The sequence below is a fragment of the Ogataea philodendri genome (genome assembly GCF_020536065.1).
Source record: "Ogataea philodendri strain CBS6075 chromosome Unknown scaffold8, whole genome shotgun sequence".
NCBI classification, from domain to species: Eukaryota; Fungi; Ascomycota; class Pichiomycetes; order Pichiales; family Pichiaceae; genus Ogataea; species Ogataea philodendri.
The window spans coordinates 333,453-355,906 of NW_025764223.1; the positions used below are offsets into that span (position 1 = coordinate 333,453).

Here is a 22,454-nt window from a genome sequence, read left to right on the forward strand (position 1 = left end):
TGAGTTCACCACCACCTCCTAACACCTCTATATATGCACCTCTTTTTCCGAAAAGGGAAACGTAATTACGCGAACGCGAAGGTTTCAAAATTTACCTTCAATTCTTCTTCCCCTTCAAATGGCCACCTTTGCTTCCTCGCCGTTACACTCGTCGCAAGCGTTCCGTACGCAGAGCAGTAACCCTCTCAGCGAGTCGCAGCCAAACCTGGCTAGCGATTCCAGAAGAGCGGTCCCCGATGAAGAGATGGAGACAGAAGATCCAACAGCCAGTTTCCTCAGAAGAAGAAGAGATTTGAGCTCGATCCCGAAAGTTAGCGACCTAACCGCCGAAAAGGTGAAAGAGGCGTTTGAGCAGTTTCTCACCGAATACACCGACCCAAACTCGGTGGATTCTGAGTTCCAGGGCAAGTCGTATATTGCCCAGATCGCCGCAATGGCCCACTACGACTTGTCCACGATCTACGTCGACTACCAACATTTATTGACCGTGGAAAACGGGATCTTGGCAAGCGCCATCACAGAACAGTACTACAGATTCCTCCCGTACCTGGTGAACGGACTGCGGGCCGTGATCAAGAAACACCAGCCGGCTTTGCTGAGACGGTCGACGAAAATCGCCGAGGACGAAGAAGCAGGCGTGACCGAACGTGTTTTGCAGATCTCGTTCTACAACCTGCCCACGATCAACAGAATCAGAGAACTGAGGGCAGAAAACATTGGAATGCTCATGTCCATCTCTGGAACAGTCACCCGTACCAGTGAAGTCAGACCAGAACTGTACAAAGGATCGTTTACTTGTGATGTTTGCAAGACTCTGATTGAGAACGTGGAACAAGCGTTCAAATACACAGAGCCAACCAGTTGTTCCAACCCTACATGTGAAAACCACGCTTCCTGGTCCTTGAACATCGCCAAATCCACCTTTGTGGACTGGCAAAAAGTGCGTATCCAGGAAAACTCCAACGAGATCCCCACTGGATCGATGCCAAGAACAATGGACGTGATTCTGCGTGGCGAGCTGGTCGAAAGAGCAAAGCCAGGTGACAAGTGCAGATTCACAGGAACAGAGGTTGTTGTTCCAGACGTGACCCAGCTCGGTCTTCCTGGAGTGAAACCAATGTCTGTGCGGTCTCGTGGAATGGCCTCCACCACAGAAGCACTCAATTCCGGTGTCACGGGATTGAAAGCCCTGGGTGCAAGAGACTTGACTTACAAAATCGCTTTCTTCGGTTCGCATGTGTGCTCTCTCGTGTCTAAAGACGGCAACATCGATCCCGAAGACGACGGCCAAGAGGACACAGACAAGGAACAGGAGATGTTCCTCAACACCCTCACAGAACAGGAGGTCAACGAACTCAAAGACATGGTTTCCGACGACCATATCTACTCGAAACTCGTGCAATCGATCGCTCCAGCTGTGTTTGGCCACGAGGTGGTGAAAAAGGGCGTGTTGTTGCAACTTCTTGGCGGTGTGCATAAGAAAACCGTTGACGGAATCAACCTGAGAGGAGACATCAACGTTTGTATTGTTGGAGATCCATCGACGTCCAAGTCCCAGTTTTTGAAGTACGTCAACAGTTTTGCTCCAAGAGCCGTTTACACGTCGGGCAAAGCCTCTTCCGCTGCTGGTTTGACTGCTGCCGTTATCAGAGACGAAGAAAGCGGAGAGCTCACCATTGAAGCCGGTGCGTTGATGCTGGCAGATAACGGTATCTGTTGTATTGACGAGTTCGATAAAATGGACCTGTCAGACCAGGTTGCTATCCACGAAGCCATGGAACAACAGACAATCTCCATCACCAAGGCCGGTATTCAAGCCACCTTGAACGCCAGAACCTCCATATTGGCCGCTGCTAACCCTATTGGAGGAAGATACAACCCTAAAGTTGGTCTGAAGAGCAATCTGACCATGACTGCGCCGATCATGTCGAGATTCGACCTGTTCTTTGTTGTTTTGGACGAATGTAACGAGAGAGTGGACACGCAGTTGGCAGACCATATTGTCAACCTACACATGTTGAGGGACGACGCCATTGATCCTCCGTTCTCCAAAGAGCAGCTTTTGAGATACATCAAATATGCCAGCACGTTCAAACCAAAAATGACCAAAGAGGCCAGAGACTATCTTGTGGAGAGATACAAGGAGCTGCGGAGCGACGATTCCCAGGGTCTTGGCCGCAGTAGTTACAGAATTACTGTCAGACAGCTTGAGAGTATGATCAGACTGTCTGAGGCCATTGCCAGAGCCAACTGTACCGAGGAGATTACTCCAAGGTTCGTTGCAGAGGCGTACGATTTGTTGAGACAGTCCATTATCCGTGTGGAAAAGGACGACGTTGATATTGATGCGATGGACGAAGACGAACAGGAACAAGAAAACACACAACCAGAGACACAGGACACACAGGAACGCCAGCAATCGGGCGAGCCCCAGGAAAAACACAAAGCCGCCATCCCATACGACAAGTACGTGCAAATGATGAACCTGTTTGTGCGCAAGATCGGAGAGAAGGAGACCAGAGGCGAGTTGCAGGACGACTCGGACTCCAGCCACGGATACACTGCAGAGTTCCTTGTTGGGTGGTATTTGGAGCAAGTTGAATCGGAGATTGGCGACGAGAGAGGTTACTGGGAAGAACGCAAGCTGGCCTTCAAGGTGCTCAAGAGACTGGTGAAGGATAAAGTGTTGATGAGTGTCAATCCTGACCAAGGAAACATGGAGATTCCTCAGGAGTTTGTGGTGAATGACGGAATGTCTCGTGCTGAAGTTGAAAGACGAACCATGGGGTTGGAGGAATGGCAACGGAAGAAGGAGGCCGAGAAACGGGCCAACATGATATATGTTTTGCATCCAAACTGCGCGGTTGTGGATTTCTTCGACCAACAGGAAGAGACAGAATGAGCGTTTGCAATCATAGTTTAGCCTTTTCACGCGCCTCTTGATTCACGTGTTCGTACCACCAATTGATACCTATATAACCTTTTTGTGGATAATACTTGTTTGTAGCCAGAATGGCGTCCCATAGTTTATCGACCAGATGAAGTTTTTCGTCGTTGGTGTTGCGGCAGATCAGTATGAACGTTCTCTCCAGCCACTGTTCGTACTCAGTAAACGAGATCAATGGGATCACGCGGATGAGAAGAGTGAGGAAAGCTGATTGGAGTGTTTTTGGGAACTCTGTCGAGTTTGGAAGCGGTCTATTACTCACCACTTGACATCTGTTGTAGAGAAGAAGTAACATCTCCCTACTGAGTTCTGGTTCCGACTCATACAACGGCGAGTTTGGGAACGCGATCTTTGTGAGTGTTTCCACCACAATTCCAATTTGATTCAAAGACAACCGTTCTGGGAACTGGTCTAGAGCCAAAGTTAGGTAGTCCAACATGCTTGTTTTCACTTTCTCCATGTTCGCATGGTAGTTGACGTTTGTGGAGTGTTCATTGAACGAGTCGAGGATCGTAAAGAACTTGATCATCACCGAATGTGCTGCCTCCAAGACGTCCTGGTCGCTGGCGGTGTTGATCAGATTGCGAACAATAGGAATGATGCAGTTGAACTTGAGATCGTCTGAAATGAGGTTGATCACATTCTCCACGAACTGGAGGTCAAACAGAAGCTTGGCGCGGTCCATTTGGGAAGTGCTAATCTTGCCAAACTGGATGTTACTTGTCCAGCAATTGATCAGAAGCTCGGCGGTGGGGATATCGTAATTGATGATGGAGTTGAGACACAGGTCGTAGACAAAGTTGTACGCTTCAAACCCACCGGTACCGATCTTATCCACGACAAAGTTGAGATTGAACAAGATCGACATGATCTTTCTGCTGAAAGTCGGCATGAGCTGTTGTGCCAGTGGTTGGCTATTTATGTGGACAAATCTGGAAAGCACGCTTTCAAACAGCATCACCTGAGCAAACAGAAGGGTCCGCAGTAGAACCCATTGTTGTTCGTTTGGCTCCCCAAGTTGAGAAACAGTCTCGCTTAGCGTGAGCATTTGGTTAAGAATCAGGTCCAGCTGGTCTGCCAATAAAGTTGTATTTGGATGCAAAGACACGATTTTGCAAAACAGGAAAGAGATCCTGCTCAGATGGTTGAGTGCTGGACATTGTGCAAACACGTCGGTCAAACTGAAGACGTGTCCGTTGCTGAGTCCATAGTTGGAGTGCACCACGAGATCGTTGATCAGACGAGGGAGATCGGGTCTCACCACAATGACTTTTCTCAGTTGATCCTGTCCCAGTTTGTCGTTGATACAAGCGAGAGCGACAACGTTCAAGTACAGCGGATCCAAAAGCATTGGGCCGCGGAAATTGGACTCGATCGCAGCGACGGTGATGTCCAGCAGTTTCTGGTCGATCTGCGATATCAATTGGTACATTTCCGGGTAGTTATCGTACTCTTTTCTGGAGTCGACAGAAAGCAAGCATCCGACGGCTATTGGAAGAGATTTCCAGGAATTTGCAGGATCCAACGCTTCTGAAGCCAGGACACGGAATAACGAGTTGTAGAACTTGTAGAACGGCAGTGTTGGCTGACTAACCTGGAACTTTTTGTCCATGACGAATTTGAAGCATTCGAGCACACGATAATGGTCCATGAACGACAAGGATTGCAGATTCGAGAAGAACAACGGACATTTCAAAAACGAGTACGTTAACAGCTCGATGTTGCCCTCATTTTTGATCTTTGGGTAATAATAAGCCAAATACGATAACACTTTCTGAGGGGTTGTAGACGGTTTTGGATGGACCAGTTCATCAAACAGGTAGTCCAACTGGGTGGGAACCTGATGTTCGAACGATGATTCGTCAGTGAACCCAACCAAGCTTCGTCCCTCGGGTCCTAACTTGTTGTATAGTGATTGCATTAGGAAACAAAGAAATTTGTCTAGTTATCTTTAACTTTAGGCTATAATTATCAGACGCGTCGATAGACCCTTACTACATTTAATAACTTTACTCTTTTAACAAAACATACTGTTGGCATGTCGTCTACGCTTCCTACCGGGTTTTTGCATCTGCCGATCAGTTCGGTGTTGACCACATGGATCATCATTGTTCCGTTGGTTGTTTCTATTTTGGAGTGGAAACCGATGTTCATTCTGAGCTACGACCCGTTTGTTAGCAAATGGGCCCAATATTGGCGATTCGTGTTATTCCAGTTGCAATTCCAGAACGAGTCGCAGGTGATGCTCTGTGTGACGTTGATAGTGTTCAGTTTCAAGAATCTGGAACGTGTTTTCGGGTCGATCAAGTATCTGCGCATTGTTTGTCTGCTGTTTCTCTACAACATGGTAGCAATCACCCTATTAACATGGAGCGCCTACACGTTGCTGGGAATCAACATCTTTGTGCCTGCCGGTCCATTTGGCATGGTGTTTGGTCTGCTATATGCTCATTGGAAATATACACCGATTTTATACAAGTTTGAGCTGAATTTCGGAGGCCTCATCAAGATCCGCTCGTCAAACGAGGACTTCAAGCTGGTGTTCACCAACGACTTCCTCACGTCGCTGCTTGCGTTCCAGCTGCTAATAAGCGAGGGCCTCATCAGCTCGGTCATTGTCAGTGTTGTGGGGTATTTCATCGGGTCTCTGCTGTTCAACGGCCTTTTACCGGGTCTCAACGCCAGAATCAGCCTGATGGAACTCGTTTACAACAAGATCACAGCCAAAAAATCGCGCACAACCACCACAAGAGAACGAACCACGGTCGACGAAGACGAACAAGCGGACCAGAGCGACGAAAGAGAAGATACCCCGGCCCGAACGCTCAGCGCACAGATCCTGGACACGTTCAGGAGGTAGCCTCTGCTTCCTTCAACGCCTTGCGACGCTGCACATCCCAATTGTAAACACGCGCTGTGTTGACCTCCATGGTGGTTATATTTGACCGCAGATACTCCAAGTCTTCGATGGTGATGGCTTTATTTTCCAACGCGCCTGCCAACCGTTTTTCTAGCATCTCGATAGCTTCATCAATAGGATAATCCATCATGATATCTGCTCCGAGCCACAGACTCACGTGGTCCAAGTTCTTGATATCGATCTCTGCAGTGGAATACACTGTGTCGTTTAGCTCGTAGTTCACGTCAACGGTCTCTTCAACATCGTCGCCTTGGTCAAGTTGTTGTTTCCGTTCTTTGAAAAACCGACACATATCCAGCGTCTTTTGAATGTCTGGGATCTTCACATCGAGATTTCCGAGCGTGTTGCGTTTGTTTTCTTCCAAAAACTTGTACTGTTGAAGTCTGACCTGCAATTCCTTCAAGAACAACGAAACGTCGTCGTCCGTGCACGTTTTTGCGTCGATGAAGTCCTCGATCTTCTCGATGAACTTTGCCTGCGGGATTCCGCGCGGGTTTGTTTCGTCTGTCCTGTGATTGTTAGCGAAAGGGAGCCGGACATGCCACTTACTTTAGTCTCTCCATTGAGATATCAATTGGCAAAACCATTACATGTGCACAGCCTTGGGAAACTTAAAGTGTGCACCACCCAAAACCAGAAAAACAGTGGTGGCTCACGTGACTACAGCGTGTAAAGAACGCACAACCCTGTTAAATTTTTTTTCCGTTGAAAAACTTTCTTCAAACTTCACCATGGGAAGAGATCACACCTCCAAGCAGCACATCAGATCTGGCCACAGAAAGGCCCCAAAGTCGGAGAACGTTTACCTCAAGTCGTTGGTGAAACTTTACTCCTTCTTGGCTCGTAGGTATTGACTCATGACATTTTAGTTTTGCACAATTCGCCGACTGCTGGACAGTCGACTTTGGATGAACCAGAGACCTTTTAACTAAGGTAGCTGCGTGTTTTGCGAGTACTTGCGGCGAGTTCCGCGAGTGCGACTTTGAGCAAAATTGGAATAGTCATCCATCCTTTTACTAACTTTATTTCAGGTCGTACTGATGCTCCATTCAACAAGCTCGTCCTCAAGTCTTTGTTCCTTTCCAAGATCAACAGACCACCAGTTTCCGTCTCCAGAATCGCCAAGGCTTTGTCTCAACCAGGTTCTGCTGACAAGACTGTTGTCGTTGTTGGAACTGTCACTGACGATGTCAGACTCCTCAAGTTCCCAAAGGCCACTGTTGCTGCTCTGAGATTCACCAGCGGTGCCAAGGAGACCATCCTGAAGAACGGTGGTGAGGCCATCACCCTCGACCAATTGGCTCTTAGAGCTCCAACTGGTTCCAACACCTTGACTGTCAGAGGTCCAAGAAGCGCCAGAGAGGCTGTCAGACACTTCGGCTTCGGCCCACACAAGGGTAAGGCTCCAAGAATCATGTCCAAGGGCAGAAAGTTCGAGAGAGCTAGAGGTAGAAGAAGATCTAGAGGATTCAAGGTCTAAGGGTAATTACGTAGGTCAGAATAATCAGAAATCGAACATAATACGTGAAACGGTAGTGAGTAGTGAGTAATGAGACAGGCGGAGACATTGGCGATCTGATGAGTTGCTGCTGGACCGCTCTTCGACCGCCCCATCAATTTTGCGTCTGGACCGGGTCGAGATTTCTCGCCGTGAAAAATATACACCTTGCACCAGAGTCACATAAAGTATTCCATTAGAAAATTTTCTCAACTTAAACTTGATCACATACAACATGCCAGGTTACTCTGTCAGAGACGTCCCAGCACAGGACTTTATCAACGCATACGCCCAATTCTTGCAAAGACAAGGTAAACTCGAAGTTCCAGGTTACGTCGAGTTGGTCAAGACTTCTGCCGGTAACGAACTCCCACCACAAGAGGCTGACAAATGGTTCTACAAGAGAGCCGCTTCCGTGGCTAGACACATCTACTTGAGAAAGCAAGTTGGTGTTGGTGCCTTGAACAAACTCTACGGAGGTGCTAAGAACAGAGGTGGCAGACCAAGCAAGCACTACGACGCTTCTGGATCCGTCAACAGAAAGGCCGTGCAGGCTTTGGAGAAGATTGGTGTTTTGGAGATCTCTCCAAAGGGCGGAAGAAGAATCTCAGACAACGGACAGAGAGACTTGGACCGTATTGCTGCCCAGACTTTGGAATCCCTTGAAGACGACGAATAGATTAGTGGTAATAACATATTGATAAGTTTCAACGTTATTTAAATTTTTGGAAGTATCTATTACGGAAATCGTTTTGCAACCCACGTTCTTGCGAAGTAATAGTTGCTCCTTTGTAGTTTGCGTCTCTTTTCACGTACACCAGCAGCCGTCTGGACCATTTGTTGAACTCTTGCACCAGGTTGTAGATGAGCTCGAGTTTTTCATGTTGCGGAACCAGTGTAGGGATGTACTGGTCGTTGGCCACGGGCATCCAGAAACAAAGTCGGCCTCCAACAGGCAGTCTTTCCGATGCGAACTGCAACAGATCGTCGAGCAACAGGTCCAACGAGTAGTTTTTCTTGGGCTGGATAAAGTCTCGTCTCAAGTACGCGTATTCTCCATTTATAATCACATTTTCTTTACCTTCGAATCTCTCCTCTCTGTCTGTTCCGCACACCTTGAGACCTTCTCTGACTCCATATGGTGGGTCGCACACAATCGCGTCGAACTTCAGATCCGATCTGAACGCGTTATGTGTGAAATCCATGCACAAAACGTCTCCAAACAGATTGGATGTTCCGTATTTCTTGAAATTGGTAGCCAGACGACGATCAGGACCTTTTCCCTTTAGCGCGCGGAAGTCTATGTCTGTGCCGTATGTGAGAGACCCGTAGTGTGCTGCTGCCAGTGCAAACGACCCGGTGCCGACGAAGGGGTCGTAAATTAGATGGCCTGGTGCCGTTTTGGCAAGATTGCAACTGACCAATGCCAGCTCGGCGTCGAAGGTGGTTGTGCCGTAGTATGGCCGTTTGGCGATCTCGTGTCGCTCAAGAACCCCGCGCGACCGCTCAGACGTCTCGATTTGGCGCCCGAAATAAAGTTGGTCAGGGCTGGGAGCAGGAGCCTGGCCGATAATTTGGTACGACTCCAAGATAGCAAAGGTCTGGTCTGGTTTCTTCATCTGAATCTTCCCCTCGAACGCGAGATACGAAAACGATTCGAACAGCGCCAATTGTTGGGCTCTGGTCTTCCTGCTTCCTTGGTAAGAGACAATGTCGAACTTGAACGAAGATTGTTTGTACAGCGGGGCCAACTCAGTCGACCGAGCTTGGACGTCCTTGTGTAGATCTTCAAGAGTAGTTCCCTGTCCCCAGAGCTCGTAGATCGCTTTGGAAAGAACCGATCTGCGAATCAACTGAGCAGCCTGACGGTCATCTTCCAGCTGAACCACGAAAAACGGCGACTCGTCGCTCATTTTGGACAAGTCAACTTGGAACCCGTGGATGCTTGCAAGAGACTCGAGCTCTGCCTGGCGGAACCCCAAATGGGCCTGTGACATGTACACCAGGTAATCCTTCATGTGGTATTAAATTTTTCATCGGGCTGTGCACAATTTAGGTTGATATGGAGACACCGTTGAAGGGGGCTCTGAACGAGGGGAGAGGGTAGGAAATGAACTATCAATCTACTAGGGGAACCCATTTGTGCAAACAAACCATGGTCCAACCCCCTTGGCGGCCCAACTGCCTCTCTGCCACTGCAACTCCTCCCTGCTCTGCCCCACCTTGCTATCAGGTTACCCTCCCGAAGGAATAAAAGGAGAACCGGCTTGACAAGTTTTGTCGAAACAGAATGACAAACTCCGACGACGAGGCCCTCTTTGACGACATTTATGACGACGATAAGGAAGAAGTGAAGGAAGAAAAGGTTGAAGTGGTGAAGGAGACCCCAGTGGAGGCTGCTCCAGCGCCCGTGGCAGAAACAGCACCGGTTACTGTTCCTGTGAGTGCGCCTTCAGAAACCGCGCCAGCGCCAGCATATCCCGTGATGACAGCACCAACACCAAGTTTCATGGGCCAGAAGCAATTTCAGGACCCTGTGCGAGCCGATATCCAATCGAAGGACCAAGGAAAGATGTTCATTGGAGGACTGAACTGGGAAACCACGGAGGAAAGTATGAAGAATTACTTTAGTCAGTTTGGCGACGTTGTCGACTTGACTATTATGAAGGATAATGCTACAGGACGGTCTAGAGGATTTGGATTTTTGACATTTGCTAGTTCAAGTAGTGTGGATGATGTTTTAAAAAAGACACATGTTTTAGATGGCAAGTTAATTGACCCTAAAAGAGCCATTCCTAAAGAGGAACAGGACAAGACAGGCAAGATCTTTGTTGGTGGTGTTGCGCCAGAGGTGACCGAGGACGAGTTCACCGAGTATTTCCAGCAGTTCGGTAACATTATCGACTCGCAATTAATGCTTGATAAAGACACAGGACGTTCTAGAGGATACGGATTTGTCACGTACGATTCGCCCGACGCTGTTGATAGAGTCACGCAGAACAAGTACGTGCCGTTCCACGGTAAAAACATGGAGATCAAGCGTGCAGAGCCCCGTAACCAGCAGAAGGGAGGCAGCTCGTATTCCAACGTCGGGCAGCCTCAGCAGTCGTATACACAAATGGCTCAGATGCAGCAGTATTGGCAACAGATGCAGCAGATGCAACAGTACTGGATGCAGATGCAGCAGGCTCAACAACAGGGCGGCGACGTTTCGCAGGCCATGGCCCAGATGATGCAGCAATACGGAGGAGCCGTTCCTCCTGGCGCAGAACAACCGGTCAATGGTGGAGATCAGAAAGATTTCGGAGACGATGTGCCTAATCCGCAAGAACAAACGTCCAACTTACCGTCTGGGCCTCGCGGTGGAGTGAGACACGGCGGCGATCGTCGTCCGCGTGGACCTAGAGAGTCGCGTGGAGACCGTGGAAACGACAGAAGAGGCGGTGGTGGTGGCGGCGGCCACAGAGGAAGAGGAGGAAGAAGAGGCTACCATCCATACAACAGGTAGTTTTGTATAGCACAGCCATGAAAAAAATACAATGGAAGGTAATTTTTTGCAAATATTTTTTATACATTAGTAGCCATGTCTGATGAAGAGTTTGATATCGCTAGCAAGCTAGTTGATGACGATGTTGACAGCGAAAGCGGATATGAGAGCGAAGGAGAAATCCAGGATGAGATCATAGACAGCGATACGGAAGAGGTGCCGTCAAAGAGACAGAAGGTGGAAACAAAAGGATTTCCTAGTCTTGAGCTTTCAGACGACGAGGACAAAGATAGTGGGGATTTCTTTTTGAACCAGCCGGCTGCAAAGAAGGCCAAGAACGGCACGTTTGCGTCTTTTGGTCTTTCAAAACACATTTTGACCAATTTGAGCAAGAAGGGGTACAGACAACCAACACCTATCCAACGTAAGACTATTCCATTGATTATATCGAACAGAGACGTTGTTGGAATGGCCAGAACCGGTTCTGGTAAAACCGCTGCGTTTTTGTTGCCTCTGATCGAGAAACTCAAGACCCACGTTGCCAAGATCGGTGTTCGTGCTATTATTCTTTCTCCATCTCGTGAATTGGCTATGCAAACGTCCAAGCAATTTAAAGAGTTTAGTCGTGGATCTGATCTGCGGTCGTTGCTGCTTATTGGTGGAGACTCGATGGAAGACCAGTTTGGAGCCATGATGGCCAACCCTGATGTGATTATTGCTACTCCTGGTCGGTTCTTGCATTTGAAGACAGAAATGCAATTAGATTTGCGCACAGTTGAATATATCATTTACGACGAGGCAGACAGATTGTTTGAAATGGGATTCGCAGAACAATTGAACGAATTGCTTGCCTCGTTGCCCGAAAAGAGACAGAGCATGTTGTTCTCTGCTACTTTGCCTCGAAACCTTGTGGATTTTGCCAAAGCAGGTTTGACTAACCCGGTTCTTGTTAGACTCGATTCCGAAACAAAGATTTCCGAGGACTTGCAAATGTGTTTCCTCAGTATCAAGAAGAACGAGAGGGAAGCAAACTTGTTGCTATTGCTGCAAGACGTGATCAAAATGCCTGTTGCAACTCCTGAGGAAATTAAAAAACTTGACAACGCTAACAAGCTGGACGACGACTCCGATTCCGACACAGAGATCGACAAGAAGAAGAGCAAAAAACGTCCACGGCGCGAGAAAGTCGCTCGCGCAGGCGATCTTCCTACAGAACACTCCACCATCATTTTCGTTCCAACAAAGCACCACGTTGAGTATGTGACACTACTGTTGAAAGATGCCGGATATGCAACCGCCTACATTTACGGATCGTTGGATCAGCACGCTCGTCGTCGCCAGCTGCTGAACTTTCGTGCTGGGTTATGTCGGATTCTTGTGGTGACCGACGTTGCTGCCAGAGGTATTGATATCCCAGTTTTGGCCAATGTGATCAACTATTCGTTCCCGTCCTCTTCTAAGATATTTGTCCACCGTGTCGGACGTACTGCGAGAGCAGGAAACAAGGGATGGGCGTACTCGATTTTGAGCGAGGCTGAGCTGCCGTATTTGTTGGACCTGGAGGTGTTTTTGGGCCGCAAAGTGCTGCTGACGTCGATGCACGAGAAAAAATGTCAGTTGTTGCAAGACAAGTACGAGCAAGAACATGGCACTCTGGCTGGATTTGTGAAACCTAATCTCTCCTACACCGAGCGGTTGGTTCTGGGAAGTGCTCCTCGTGGACTGATTGGAGAGTCGCAGGAGCTTTACGAGACATTGTTGAAACATAACTACGAAATCCGGACATTGAAAGGAGTCGCCGAGAAGGGAGAAAAGCTATTTTTCCGCACGAGAGGCGGAGCCAGTGTGGAGTCGCTGCGTCGTGCCAAGGAGATTTCCAACATGGGCTGGGACCAGCAGAACCTGCTGTTTGGAGCCAATTTGGAGCACGAAAAGGACCAGTTCCTTGCCAAGTTGCAAAACAGGAGAAATAAGGAGACTGTTTTCGAGTTTGGCAAGAAGGACGACTCGTTGATGGACCTGATGAACACGAGACGTCGTCAGATCGCTCCTGTTCAGCGCAAAGCCCAGGAAAGACGCGAGTTGTTGGAGCTCGAGAGAGTTTCTGGACTGTCGCATACTTTGGAGGACGAGCTGTTCAAGGACGATTCTGGCCTGGAAGTTGGGTACAGCGTGAACGAGAGCGAGCTTGCAAAGACGTTTGAGGACGGCGACCAAGTGCTGGACTCGAAGAAGTCCAAGAAGAAGTCGTTCAAGGACCCAAACTTTTATATTTCTCACTATGCTCCTGCTTCCACGATCCAAGAGCAGCAATTATCGGTGGACACCGGGTTTGCGTCGGAGGCCAACCGGGCTGCCTTTGACATCGACGCCGAGGACGAGAAGGTGAGCGTGCAACGACAGACGGCACGTGTGCTGTGGGACAGAAAGGCAGGAAAGTACAAAAAAGTGCAGGACGACAAAAAGTATATTATTGGAGAGAGCGGACAGAAGATTCCCGCCTCGTACCGGTCTGGTAAGTTTGACGAGTGGAAGACGCAGCACAACGTCAACTTCAAGACAGGAGCCCAGGAGCAGAACAGAGGGTTTAAAGGAGATCTTTCTGGAAGAAAGCAGCGTGGCAAGTTTGTGCATAGCAGACAGGATGCTCCAAAGCTGCCGGATAAGAATAGAGACAACTACAAGGAGCAGGTGGAGAAGGTGAAGAAGGCCGTTGAAGGGGGCCGTTCTGTTAAGGGATGGAACACAAATGGTGGCCGGAACGAGCTCAAGTCTGTAGAACAAATTAGAAAGCAGAGAGAGGTTAAGGACAAGAGACGGGCCAAGAACGCGAGACCGAGCCGCAAGAGAAAATAGCGTGATTTCGCGGAGTGGTAGCCCGGGTGCGAGGTCCGTTTGGTGCAGAGGTGGCGGTATCGGAGTATGGAAGGACCGACCCCTTGGTGTCGGGGTACGCTGAACCGTCACGGTAGGCGGGGTTTTCAGAGAACGACTAAAGCGGGGGTGCTGGGGGTAAAGAGGGGGTAGTAGATTACGCGGACCTCGGAATAGAAACCACAGGCTCAGGCTACGGACCACAGGAGCAAAATATAGACCAATAATATCGTATCAACAGTGTCATAGGAAAAGCCCAAACTCCGACAGCCACATGACAGCAACTTCAAATCCCCGGATCCGAGTTTTATTGATAGTGGTAAAAAAAAATCGTAGGAATCCGACAAGGTGCGAGGCGGGCAAAAAAAAACAGACCCCCATCATGGGGTGCAGATAAAGTGGGTACATACCCGCATTAAATGTTTGTAAGCCGATTAAGTTCTCCTCACTTGATTTGCGCCCAGTTCCACATCTCAAGAGGGTTTCATAATATTTATACCCACCCCCTCAGAAAAAAAAAAAACATCTGACCCCAACTATTTATCCTTCTTTTTGTTTGCACTATAAATTGACACTCACTCCCCTGTGATTACGGTTCAGCACTAGTGATGGATTATAAAGTACAAAGTGTTCAGGACATGGAGTCTGGGCTCACCAAAGGCAAACAGTACTCGCCTACCGATGAGAACCCCTCTTCGGAACCCCTCATGCTGGACAAGAAGTTTTTTGACGACAAACAAAGTATCAAGCCATGGTTGCACTCACAGTTGGAACCCCGTGGCATCAACATTGTCATCGAGCGGTCGGACGATACCAAGATCGTTTTCAAGTGCAAAAATACACACACCTTCAATACTAGCACCAGTTTCAGTACCTCAAAGGCCCAGAAAAACGGGTCCAAAGAGTCGGCTAGGAAGAACAAGACGTTGTGTCCGTTCAGGATCCGTGCCAACTACTCGCTGAGAGCCAAGAAGTGGTCCATCGTGGTGGTGAACGACCAACACAACCACGCACTATACCCGGCTACCATCTCGCGCACCGACTCGGACTCGAAACTGGGCCCCGGCTCTCGGGTGCAAAAGCCGGTGTTTTCTGCTCCTTCGATGAATAAACGGCCCAACTTTGGGCCTACAAACTCGCTGTTGATGGCTGCGCAGCTGCAGCCCGTGTCGGCGCCCAAATTCCAGTTGCCGTTGCCGACGAACTTTGGCCAAATGCACCAGTCGCCTGCGCATGGCGGGCTTGTGGAGTCGCTGAGCTCCAAGAGCTCGTCGTCGTCATCGTCGCCGCAGATGTCGTACTCGGAGAGCGACACAAGCGGGGCCAAGGACGCGAAGGCCGGCTCGGCCACGCAACAACAACAGCAACGGCTGAGCGTGCTGCACATCGAGATCAACAACCTGCTGCTGCACCTCAACACCTCTGCCAGTCTCTCGGACGCCAACAAGGAGGAGACGTATTTCCGGATCATCTCCACGCTCAAAGACACGTTAAAGCAACCTAATACACATCAGTTTTCGCCAACCTCTGGAACAACAACGCCGTCGCACCCCCGCTCGCAAACCTCCCTGTACAACTATACTACCAACAGCGAGAAGGTGCTGTTGCCGTCGCTCACCAACTCTTTGCAAGGAACGTTGCAGTCGATCAGGTCGCCAAATGGTGTTGTTGGTGTCAATGGGACGTATAATCAGTATTACATATGACTTTCTTTATGACTAATCTGATCTCCGCGGACATGGTTCGCTCAACTTCGGAACACGTTCTTACACTCTAAACAAACGTAGAACAACACCATACTTGTATCTGATCTTTTCTGCTGTGATTGGAAGAAGACACACTCAGAGTTGTGGCATTTCGGACACGTTTTATCTGAGCGGGGGAGGGTGGGGTCGGATCCAATGTCCTCCACCACTCCAGCGGTTTCTCCAATGCTTGTGATGAGCTCGTGTCTGTATACTTTCGGATTATCTGCCAGTTCCGAATACGAGCAATTTCGACACTGGTACAGCAATCTTTTTTCTGCTTTATCTTCGCGCGGGTACAACATGTTGTTGCTGGAGAGTTAGTTGGCTAATCAAAGGCCACTTACCATTCGGCACAGAACTTGAACGACATGGAGAAATAATGGAAGAAAAAATAGCCATTTCTTACATAAGCTTTTTGTGCTGGCCAATGCGCACGACTATTCTCGCCACGAAATTTTCACCATTTTTTCTCAACCATTCATCCTTCAAACATTAGCATGTCTGTTGTTGTGAGAGTTCCAGCAAGAACCGCCGCCAGACTCGGCAGAAGCGCCTCCGTTGTGGGCAGAGGTCTGCGCGTCAGATTCAACTCCACCGAGACCAAGCCTGTGGACCCTAAGATTTCGCAGATTGTCGACCAGATTTCCACCCTGACCCTGCTGGAGACTTCGTTTTTGATCCAGGAGTTGAAGACCAAGCTCAACATCCCAGACATCGCATTCCCTGCGGCCGGTGCCGCTGCTCCTGCTCCTGCTGCCGCCGAGGCCGAGGAGGCAGAGACCAAGGAACAGCCCCAGGAAAAGACCATGTTCTCCGTCAAGCTCGAGTCTTTCGACGCCAAGTCCAAGCCTAAGATCATCAAGGAGATCAAGTCGCTGCTGGGACTGTCGCTTGTCGAGTCCAAGAAGTTTGTCGAGAGCGCTCCGAAGGTGCTTAAGGAAAACGTTACTAAGGAAGACTCCGAAAAGCTTAAAGCTACGCTTGAAGGCCTGGGTGCCAAGATTGTTCTGGAGTAACTTGTATATAATAGATAGCAACGTCGGATACTGTTAAAAGTCTCTAATTTCCTTTCATCTGTACGGCGACAGCGGGTAATACGGCTCCTCGTACATCGTCCGGGGCATTCGCATGCTGCCAAACCGCATCTCCGGACTGGGCATCCGCGACACTGTTGGGAACGGCCGGAAGTACGGGTTCATGTCGTCGAACTCGTCTGCAGGCTGGTCCGTTTGGTTCAACAGCATCACAAACGATATCAACGAGTTCACTGTGTTCTGCACCCGTTCCAACACCTGGATGTCCTCCAGGTTCACCCCCGCGCTGCGAAACACGCTGAAGTTGTTGGTAATCAGTGTCTCGAGCGTCTTCTTGCGGATCAGACTCGTGTGCTGGAACCCCTTGACAATCGCCAACAGCTCGTCTTCCAGCGCAAACAAGTCGTCAAACTCCCGGCGCTGTGTCTCGCGCGACCGATTGTGCGGCGACCGCGGCAAAACACGCACCGTGTCCTTGGTTGTTTGGTCCAATTGCTTCAAGTTCGAGGTGATGCTCGTGCAAACAGAAGCCGCCGAAACAGGGTCCTCTCGGTTGCTGCCCGACGAGTCGTCGTCCACGGCATTCGACCCGGTACGGGTCTTTCGAAGCGCTCTGCGCGATTTCGATCGTCCAAACATTGCCAACTAGGAATCGGTACTATCTTATAAATTCCCCAGATTGTTTCCTCACATAAAATCCATTTCCTTTATCGGCACAGCCTTAAAAGTCCACGAAATACTTGCCGTAAGGATCCTCACCAACTGCGCCGTAATCGAGCTGTTCCTCTGGGTAGTGGTCGAACAGAGACGTGTCGCCGACGCCGGCGGTGATTGGAGGCTCGTACGGAGTCTCAATGTCCTTCAACAGCAGCTTCTCCCAGACAACCTCGCTGAACCACTGGTGGTTTCTGATGTCTGCCGGGCCGTTCTGCAGGTTACCCAGCCGATGCGTCAAGTCTGCGGTGATGAGTCTTGTTAGAAGATGCACCACGTCGGGGTGGAAGTGCGACGGGTACTGGATCTTGCCGGCGAGAATCTTCTCGTACGTCTTCATCGGGGTCTGGTCGTAGAATGGCGTGTATCCTGCGAGCATCTCGAAAATCAAGATCCCCAACGACCACCAGTCGACACTCTTGTTGTACGGCTTGGTGGTGATGACCTCGGGAGCAATGTAGTCGGGAGTTCCACACAAGGTCCAGGTCACTGTCTCGACCTCTTTGGCAAACCCAAAGTCCGTGAGCTTGATGTGGCCGTTTCTATCCAGCAGGATGTTTTCTGGCTTGAGATCTCGATATATGATATTGTGCGAGTGCAAATACTCAAGAGCCAAAGTCACCTCGGCTGCGTAAAATTTGGCAACCGGATTAGGAAATCTCTGCGACTTGCGGAGCAGCGAGAACAACTCGCCTCCTTCGATGTAGTCCATCACCATGAACAAACTCTTGGAGTCCTGGAAGGTTCCCCACATCCGAATCAGGAACGGGTGTTCCACCAACTTGAGCATTCTTCTCTCGTCATTTGTGTGCTCCACCTGTTTCATTCTGATAACCTGTGCCTTCTTCAGCACTTTGATTGCGTAGAACCGGTTATTGTGCACAGACTTCACCAGATGCACTCTACCGAACGAGCCTGTTCCCAATGTCCGCATTATTATGAAATCCTTAAGCGAGTATTTGCCTTTTGAGACTGTGGATCTTTGCGGCAGCAAAGAAAGCCCGCCAACCCTTTGCAAATGCGCGTAACTTGGCTGGATGATGGCCTGGTACGACGGCATGTGTTGGAGAATGGCCGACTGTTGCTGTTGAGCCTGTTGCAGACTCAATTGGGCCTCATCTGCCGGTTCTGTTTGGCCTTGGTAAACGTTGTGCAGAAGTTGCTGGTCTGATTTGTCCATTGCAATTGTCCTTTGTAGATCCAGAGCGTCTTCCGGATGTCCAGAGCCTATGTGAAGTTTCTGCAAAAACTTGGAACGCATCCACTGTTGCTGGAACTAAAAAAACACCAGTATTATACGGCAAGGAATATTTGGGGGCGAGTTTTTATTGCACTGTGCTGCCCGTGCTGACTGGGGTGGGGGATGAATATATGTTTTAGTGGTTTGGGAGTTATGACGGGATGTTTACGAGGTAATTGAATAACTACAATACACTGGTTTGGGTATGCTTCGCCTAAACTAACCAGAATACACTCCAACTCTTTTCCTTATCCCCTTCCCCTTGGATACTGCTACTTTATTTTCTTTACCCGGCCAAATTTTTCTGAAGGCAAAATATATCCATCATGTCCAGAAGATACGACTCCAGAACCACCATCTTCTCCCCCGAGGGAAGACTGTATCAGGTCGAGTACGCGCTCGAGGCCATCAATCACGCAGGAACGGCCATTGGAGTGATGGCAAAGGACGGTGTTGTTCTGGCCGCTGAGAGGAAAGTCACCAGTAAACTGCTGGAACAGGACACGAGCGCGGAGAAAATGTACGTTTTGAACGACAAGACCGTGTGTGCGGTGGCCGGAATGACTGCGGACGCCGGGATCTTGATCAACAACGTCAGATACTCCGCACAACAGTACCTCAAGACCTACGGTGAGGATATCCCAATAGAGACTCTTGTGAAGCGGATCTGCGACGTGAAACAAGGCTACACACAGCACGGAGGATTGCGGCCGTTTGGTGTTTCGTTCATCTTTGCTGGATACGACGACAGATATGGATTTCAATTGTACACGAGTAATCCTTCTGGTAACTACTCCGGATGGAAGGCCACTAGTATCGGGGCTAACAACAACAGTGCACAGACTCTTCTGAAACAGGATTACAAAGACGACTTGACTCTCGAAGAGGCCAAGACATTGGCATTGAAAGTGTTAAGCAAAACCACAGACAGCAACAAGCTCACTAGCGAGAAAGTCGAGTTTTCCACGATTGGCCTGGATGCCAACAACAACATCAAGCTAAAGATCTGGAGTCCCGAGAGCATTGACAAGCTGCTGAAGGAGAGCGGTGTTCTAACCAGAGATGAGGAAGGAGACGACAAATAGAGGTAGATAATACTAGTTAGTTGGTTATTCGAGAAAAATAATTTACCCCCCCAGTGAAATAAATAACTTTTCAATTTATTTTATTAGTGGCAAATAAGCAATATGTCAAGGATTGCAGACACAATCTCCAGACTGGCTGTTCCAGTGGGCGCGGCCATTGTTGCTGCTCAGTACTCGATGTACGATGTCAAGGGTAAGTTGGAATAACCGGTTATTTTGGCTAACATTATAGGTGGACAACGGGCAGTCATTTTCGACAGATTCTCCGGTATCAAGTCGCAGGTTGTTGGCGAAGGACTGAACTTTGTTGTTCCATGGTTACAGAAACCGATCATTTTCGACGTGAGAACAAAGCCAAGAACCATCACCACGACGACCGGATCGAAGGATTTGCAAACAGTTTCGTTGACCTTGAGGGTTTTGCATCGTCCCGACGTGATGAACTTGCCGCAGATCTACCAGAACTTGGGATTGGACTACGACGAGCGTGTCTTGCCGTCGATCGGAAACGAGGTCTTGAAGAGCATTGTTGCGCAGTTCAACGCTGCCGAGTTGATCACCATGAGAGAAACCGTCTCGAACAGAATTAGACACGAGCTCGAGCAAAGAGCCAAGGAGTTCCAAATCAAGCTCGAGGACGTTTCCATCACCCACATGACGTTTGGTCAGGAGTTTACCCGTGCTGTTGAGCAGAAACAAATTGCTCAACAGGATGCTGAGAGAGCCACCTATCTTGTCGAGAAGGCCGAACAGGAAAGACGGGCTTCTGTGATTCGTGCCGAGGGAGAGGCCGAGGCTGCTGAGAACGTTTCCAAGGCCCTGAACAAGGCCGGAGACGGTTTGTTGTTGATCAGAAGACTGGAAGCATCCAAGGAGATTGCCCAGACTCTGAGCCAGTCGCCAAACGTGACCTATCTACCAAACGCAGCACAGGGAGGCGAGTCTTCGTCCCCAGGCCAGTCGCTCTTGCTGAACCTTGGCCGTTAAAAAGAGTAAATCTTCTGTAAATAGATAATAGGGATCCAAGACTACAAATATTTTTTAATTTTAGTGGCAATGACGGTTAAGCCGAAGATAAACGGCCAAGCTTCTAAGAAAGTGGCCTGTATTGAGTGTCGGAGTCGCAAGCTGAAATGCGACATGAAACAGCCGGCGTGCGACCGATGTGTTTCCAAAGGTCTTGAGTGCAAATATATCACCCCTAGAAAGACGGGCCCGAAAATACGGGTCAAAAACCGACTATTACTGAACCAGTTGGAGGATAACACGCTGTTGTTTCCTGACGAGCACATAAATACCGAGAAACAGTCCCGACACTACTACATGGATGACGAGCTGGCTGCTTTGTTGCGGTTCGAGGAGTTTGGCTTTGATATTCAAGCTGTTAACCAGATGCACGATTATTACTACAACGGTGAGGCACGGTCCTTTCATTTCTCGCGCAGACGGTACGAACACAAGCTGCGAACAGACCCAATTTCGATTTTGCCGCTGATCTATCTGATTTGGGCCAATGCTACTGTCAACAAGATCGAGCTCCGTAAACAGGCAGAAGGATTGTACCGTATTGGGTGCCAGTTATTGGAGAAATATCACGAGGCTGACAAACACTCTGACAGTCTGATCAAGAAAATGTACCAGTTGCAGGCGATGGTGGCCAAATCGGCCGCAGAGCTGCGTTTGAACCACGACCGGCGATCGACTTTAAGCATCTGTGCAGGTGTCAGATTGGCACAGCTGTATGGGTTCGACAGAATCGACCCGTCACCTTCAAACAGCACACACTCGTCGTTCTTTACAAGGACAGAGAACTGGCAAAAGTCGTTCCCGCTGAGATGCCCTGACGGCCGATGCCCTGAAACAGGCGAATTCCCAATACTCGAGTCGTCTTTTAGTTTTGGCTCTTTTAGGGCCAACGATTGGGAAACCGACGAGTTTGATGAAGTCGATGTAACTGTATCCGTTCAGGAAGAAGCTCGCAGAACGTTCTGGGCAGTTTATACGGTGGACAAGTGGTTTGCTGTGGTGACGGGTCTTTCTTCCTCGTTTATGATCGATTTGAACTTTGTGGTTTTCACAAGACTTCCTTCGCCAACAACGTTTCTATCGCCCACGGGAGAGATCCAGTGCAACAACCAGTGCTACTATTTGCACGAGGCGATGGAAAAACTGCAAAACGACCAGGTTTTGGTGGACTTCGAAAACAGTCTTTCGTCGCACGTTCTGATGGTGACTGTTTTGGAAAACGTGACTAAATGGAGCCGGATGTTTCTAAACGTTGTTGACCTGAGTTCTTTGAAAGCACCACAGAGTCTGCACAGTCTTCAGGCCAAAGTCGAGGACGTGGAGAAGAACTTTGACAGTCTGCTTGGAAACTTGACGTTCTACGATTTGAACCCGTCTTCTCTGTTGCAGTCGATTCTGAACCACGCGTACGTTTTCTTTTCGCAGGCTATTTTCGTCAAGATGTCTGATTTCTTCGCCAAAGAGATCAAGCAAAACGGAAAACCGTCCAGCAAGTACATCTACTCGCCTGAACATACCGCCTTCTACAAGAAAATATTAAACTCCCTGACAAAGATCAACATCGAGACCATCAACAAGTTCCTGACTGACGAGGAGTTCGAGGCTGGAATGGAAATGACCGGGTCTCTCGTGATCTTCATCAACAACGCTAAGTCGTTATTCCACATCCTGACGGTGTTGATGGAGTTTGGCGACAATTTGGGCGACGAGGTGCCAAGTGTCGAGGAAATCCTCAGGAATTTGCACCTCCTTCGACTCAAAGTGGACAGCCGCGTTACTGACCACGCAGGATTGGCCAAATTGCACACGCTTCTACACGAATGGTTCGGGTTCCTCAACAACTGTCCGCAAAAGATCAACTTTTTCTCTCATCTATAAATG

At 49.1% G+C, this 22,454-nt stretch overlaps 23 protein-coding genes across 23 annotated transcripts; 14 read left to right on the forward strand and 9 right to left on the reverse strand.

The window, feature by feature from the left end:
• Window positions 1–118: 118 nt before the first annotated feature.
• OGAPHI_007121 (uncharacterized protein) lies at window positions 119–2,902 on the forward strand (the record flags this gene model as incomplete). The annotated part of the gene is made up of 1 exon (XM_046208483.1): window positions 119–2,902. The coding sequence occupies one exon, from the start codon at window positions 119–121 to the stop codon at window positions 2,900–2,902; it is 2,784 nt and encodes a 927-aa protein (XP_046058238.1).
• On the reverse strand, window positions 479–1,515 carry OGAPHI_007122 (uncharacterized protein; the record flags this gene model as incomplete). Its single annotated transcript, XM_046208484.1, has 2 exons — window positions 479–1,415; window positions 1,502–1,515. 2 exons carry the CDS (start codon window positions 1,513–1,515, stop codon window positions 479–481), a joined length of 951 nt encoding a protein of 316 aa, XP_046058239.1.
• OGAPHI_007123 (uncharacterized protein) lies at window positions 1,748–1,999 on the reverse strand (the record flags this gene model as incomplete). Its single annotated transcript, XM_046208485.1, has 1 exon — window positions 1,748–1,999. One exon carries the CDS (start codon window positions 1,997–1,999, stop codon window positions 1,748–1,750), a length of 252 nt encoding a protein of 83 aa, XP_046058240.1.
• A 10-nt stretch (window positions 2,903–2,912) lies between the features above and the next one.
• On the reverse strand, window positions 2,913–4,868 carry OGAPHI_007124 (uncharacterized protein; the record flags this gene model as incomplete). The annotated part of the gene is made up of 1 exon (XM_046208486.1): window positions 2,913–4,868. The coding sequence occupies one exon, from the start codon at window positions 4,866–4,868 to the stop codon at window positions 2,913–2,915; it is 1,956 nt and encodes a 651-aa protein (XP_046058241.1).
• On the forward strand, window positions 3,039–3,935 carry OGAPHI_007125 (uncharacterized protein; the record flags this gene model as incomplete). Its single annotated transcript, XM_046208487.1, has 2 exons — window positions 3,039–3,101; window positions 3,579–3,935. The coding sequence occupies 2 exons, from the start codon at window positions 3,039–3,041 to the stop codon at window positions 3,933–3,935; spliced, it is 420 nt and encodes a 139-aa protein (XP_046058242.1).
• On the forward strand, window positions 4,044–4,481 carry OGAPHI_007126 (uncharacterized protein; the record flags this gene model as incomplete). Its single annotated transcript, XM_046208488.1, has 1 exon — window positions 4,044–4,481. One exon carries the CDS (start codon window positions 4,044–4,046, stop codon window positions 4,479–4,481), a length of 438 nt encoding a protein of 145 aa, XP_046058243.1.
• A 117-nt stretch (window positions 4,869–4,985) lies between the features above and the next one.
• OGAPHI_007127 (uncharacterized protein) lies at window positions 4,986–5,807 on the forward strand (the record flags this gene model as incomplete). The annotated part of the gene is made up of 1 exon (XM_046208489.1): window positions 4,986–5,807. The coding sequence occupies one exon, from the start codon at window positions 4,986–4,988 to the stop codon at window positions 5,805–5,807; it is 822 nt and encodes a 273-aa protein (XP_046058244.1).
• OGAPHI_007128 (uncharacterized protein) lies at window positions 5,797–9,383 on the reverse strand (the record flags this gene model as incomplete). The annotated part of the gene is made up of 3 exons (XM_046208490.1): window positions 5,797–6,371; window positions 6,906–7,343; window positions 8,108–9,383. The coding sequence occupies 3 exons, from the start codon at window positions 9,381–9,383 to the stop codon at window positions 5,797–5,799; spliced, it is 2,289 nt and encodes a 762-aa protein (XP_046058245.1).
• Window positions 6,599–7,347, forward strand: OGAPHI_007129 (uncharacterized protein; the record flags this gene model as incomplete). The annotated part of the gene is made up of 2 exons (XM_046208491.1): window positions 6,599–6,714; window positions 6,834–7,347. 2 exons carry the CDS (start codon window positions 6,599–6,601, stop codon window positions 7,345–7,347), a joined length of 630 nt encoding a protein of 209 aa, XP_046058246.1.
• OGAPHI_007130 (uncharacterized protein) lies at window positions 7,601–8,044 on the forward strand (the record flags this gene model as incomplete). The annotated part of the gene is made up of 1 exon (XM_046208492.1): window positions 7,601–8,044. One exon carries the CDS (start codon window positions 7,601–7,603, stop codon window positions 8,042–8,044), a length of 444 nt encoding a protein of 147 aa, XP_046058247.1.
• Window positions 9,384–9,655: 272 nt separating the features above from the next.
• OGAPHI_007131 (uncharacterized protein) lies at window positions 9,656–10,873 on the forward strand (the record flags this gene model as incomplete). Its single annotated transcript, XM_046208494.1, has 1 exon — window positions 9,656–10,873. One exon carries the CDS (start codon window positions 9,656–9,658, stop codon window positions 10,871–10,873), a length of 1,218 nt encoding a protein of 405 aa, XP_046058248.1.
• On the reverse strand, window positions 9,997–10,263 carry OGAPHI_007132 (uncharacterized protein; the record flags this gene model as incomplete). Its single annotated transcript, XM_046208495.1, has 1 exon — window positions 9,997–10,263. One exon carries the CDS (start codon window positions 10,261–10,263, stop codon window positions 9,997–9,999), a length of 267 nt encoding a protein of 88 aa, XP_046058249.1.
• A 59-nt stretch (window positions 10,874–10,932) lies between the features above and the next one.
• OGAPHI_007133 (uncharacterized protein) lies at window positions 10,933–11,640 on the reverse strand (the record flags this gene model as incomplete). Its single annotated transcript, XM_046208496.1, has 1 exon — window positions 10,933–11,640. The coding sequence occupies one exon, from the start codon at window positions 11,638–11,640 to the stop codon at window positions 10,933–10,935; it is 708 nt and encodes a 235-aa protein (XP_046058250.1).
• On the forward strand, window positions 10,949–13,708 carry OGAPHI_007134 (uncharacterized protein; the record flags this gene model as incomplete). The annotated part of the gene is made up of 1 exon (XM_046208497.1): window positions 10,949–13,708. One exon carries the CDS (start codon window positions 10,949–10,951, stop codon window positions 13,706–13,708), a length of 2,760 nt encoding a protein of 919 aa, XP_046058251.1.
• A 626-nt stretch (window positions 13,709–14,334) lies between these two features.
• Window positions 14,335–15,432, forward strand: OGAPHI_007135 (uncharacterized protein; the record flags this gene model as incomplete). The annotated part of the gene is made up of 1 exon (XM_046208498.1): window positions 14,335–15,432. The coding sequence occupies one exon, from the start codon at window positions 14,335–14,337 to the stop codon at window positions 15,430–15,432; it is 1,098 nt and encodes a 365-aa protein (XP_046058252.1).
• On the reverse strand, window positions 14,679–15,113 carry OGAPHI_007136 (uncharacterized protein; the record flags this gene model as incomplete). The annotated part of the gene is made up of 1 exon (XM_046208499.1): window positions 14,679–15,113. The coding sequence occupies one exon, from the start codon at window positions 15,111–15,113 to the stop codon at window positions 14,679–14,681; it is 435 nt and encodes a 144-aa protein (XP_046058253.1).
• A 520-nt stretch (window positions 15,433–15,952) lies between the features above and the next one.
• On the reverse strand, window positions 15,953–17,147 carry OGAPHI_007137 (uncharacterized protein; the record flags this gene model as incomplete). Its single annotated transcript, XM_046208500.1, has 2 exons — window positions 15,953–16,574; window positions 16,666–17,147. 2 exons carry the CDS (start codon window positions 17,145–17,147, stop codon window positions 15,953–15,955), a joined length of 1,104 nt encoding a protein of 367 aa, XP_046058254.1.
• OGAPHI_007138 (uncharacterized protein) lies at window positions 15,972–16,490 on the forward strand (the record flags this gene model as incomplete). Its single annotated transcript, XM_046208501.1, has 1 exon — window positions 15,972–16,490. One exon carries the CDS (start codon window positions 15,972–15,974, stop codon window positions 16,488–16,490), a length of 519 nt encoding a protein of 172 aa, XP_046058255.1.
• Window positions 16,603–17,157, forward strand: OGAPHI_007139 (uncharacterized protein; the record flags this gene model as incomplete). Its single annotated transcript, XM_046208502.1, has 1 exon — window positions 16,603–17,157. One exon carries the CDS (start codon window positions 16,603–16,605, stop codon window positions 17,155–17,157), a length of 555 nt encoding a protein of 184 aa, XP_046058256.1.
• Window positions 17,158–17,229: 72 nt separating this feature from the next.
• Window positions 17,230–18,483, reverse strand: OGAPHI_007140 (uncharacterized protein; the record flags this gene model as incomplete). Its single annotated transcript, XM_046208503.1, has 1 exon — window positions 17,230–18,483. The coding sequence occupies one exon, from the start codon at window positions 18,481–18,483 to the stop codon at window positions 17,230–17,232; it is 1,254 nt and encodes a 417-aa protein (XP_046058257.1).
• Window positions 18,484–18,788: 305 nt separating this feature from the next.
• Window positions 18,789–19,547, forward strand: OGAPHI_007141 (uncharacterized protein; the record flags this gene model as incomplete). The annotated part of the gene is made up of 1 exon (XM_046208505.1): window positions 18,789–19,547. The coding sequence occupies one exon, from the start codon at window positions 18,789–18,791 to the stop codon at window positions 19,545–19,547; it is 759 nt and encodes a 252-aa protein (XP_046058258.1).
• Window positions 19,548–19,649: 102 nt separating this feature from the next.
• On the forward strand, window positions 19,650–20,534 carry OGAPHI_007142 (uncharacterized protein; the record flags this gene model as incomplete). Its single annotated transcript, XM_046208506.1, has 2 exons — window positions 19,650–19,726; window positions 19,808–20,534. 2 exons carry the CDS (start codon window positions 19,650–19,652, stop codon window positions 20,532–20,534), a joined length of 804 nt encoding a protein of 267 aa, XP_046058259.1.
• Window positions 20,535–20,603: 69 nt separating this feature from the next.
• On the forward strand, window positions 20,604–22,451 carry OGAPHI_007143 (uncharacterized protein; the record flags this gene model as incomplete). The annotated part of the gene is made up of 1 exon (XM_046208507.1): window positions 20,604–22,451. One exon carries the CDS (start codon window positions 20,604–20,606, stop codon window positions 22,449–22,451), a length of 1,848 nt encoding a protein of 615 aa, XP_046058260.1.
• Between the last annotated feature and the right edge of the window lie 3 nt (window positions 22,452–22,454).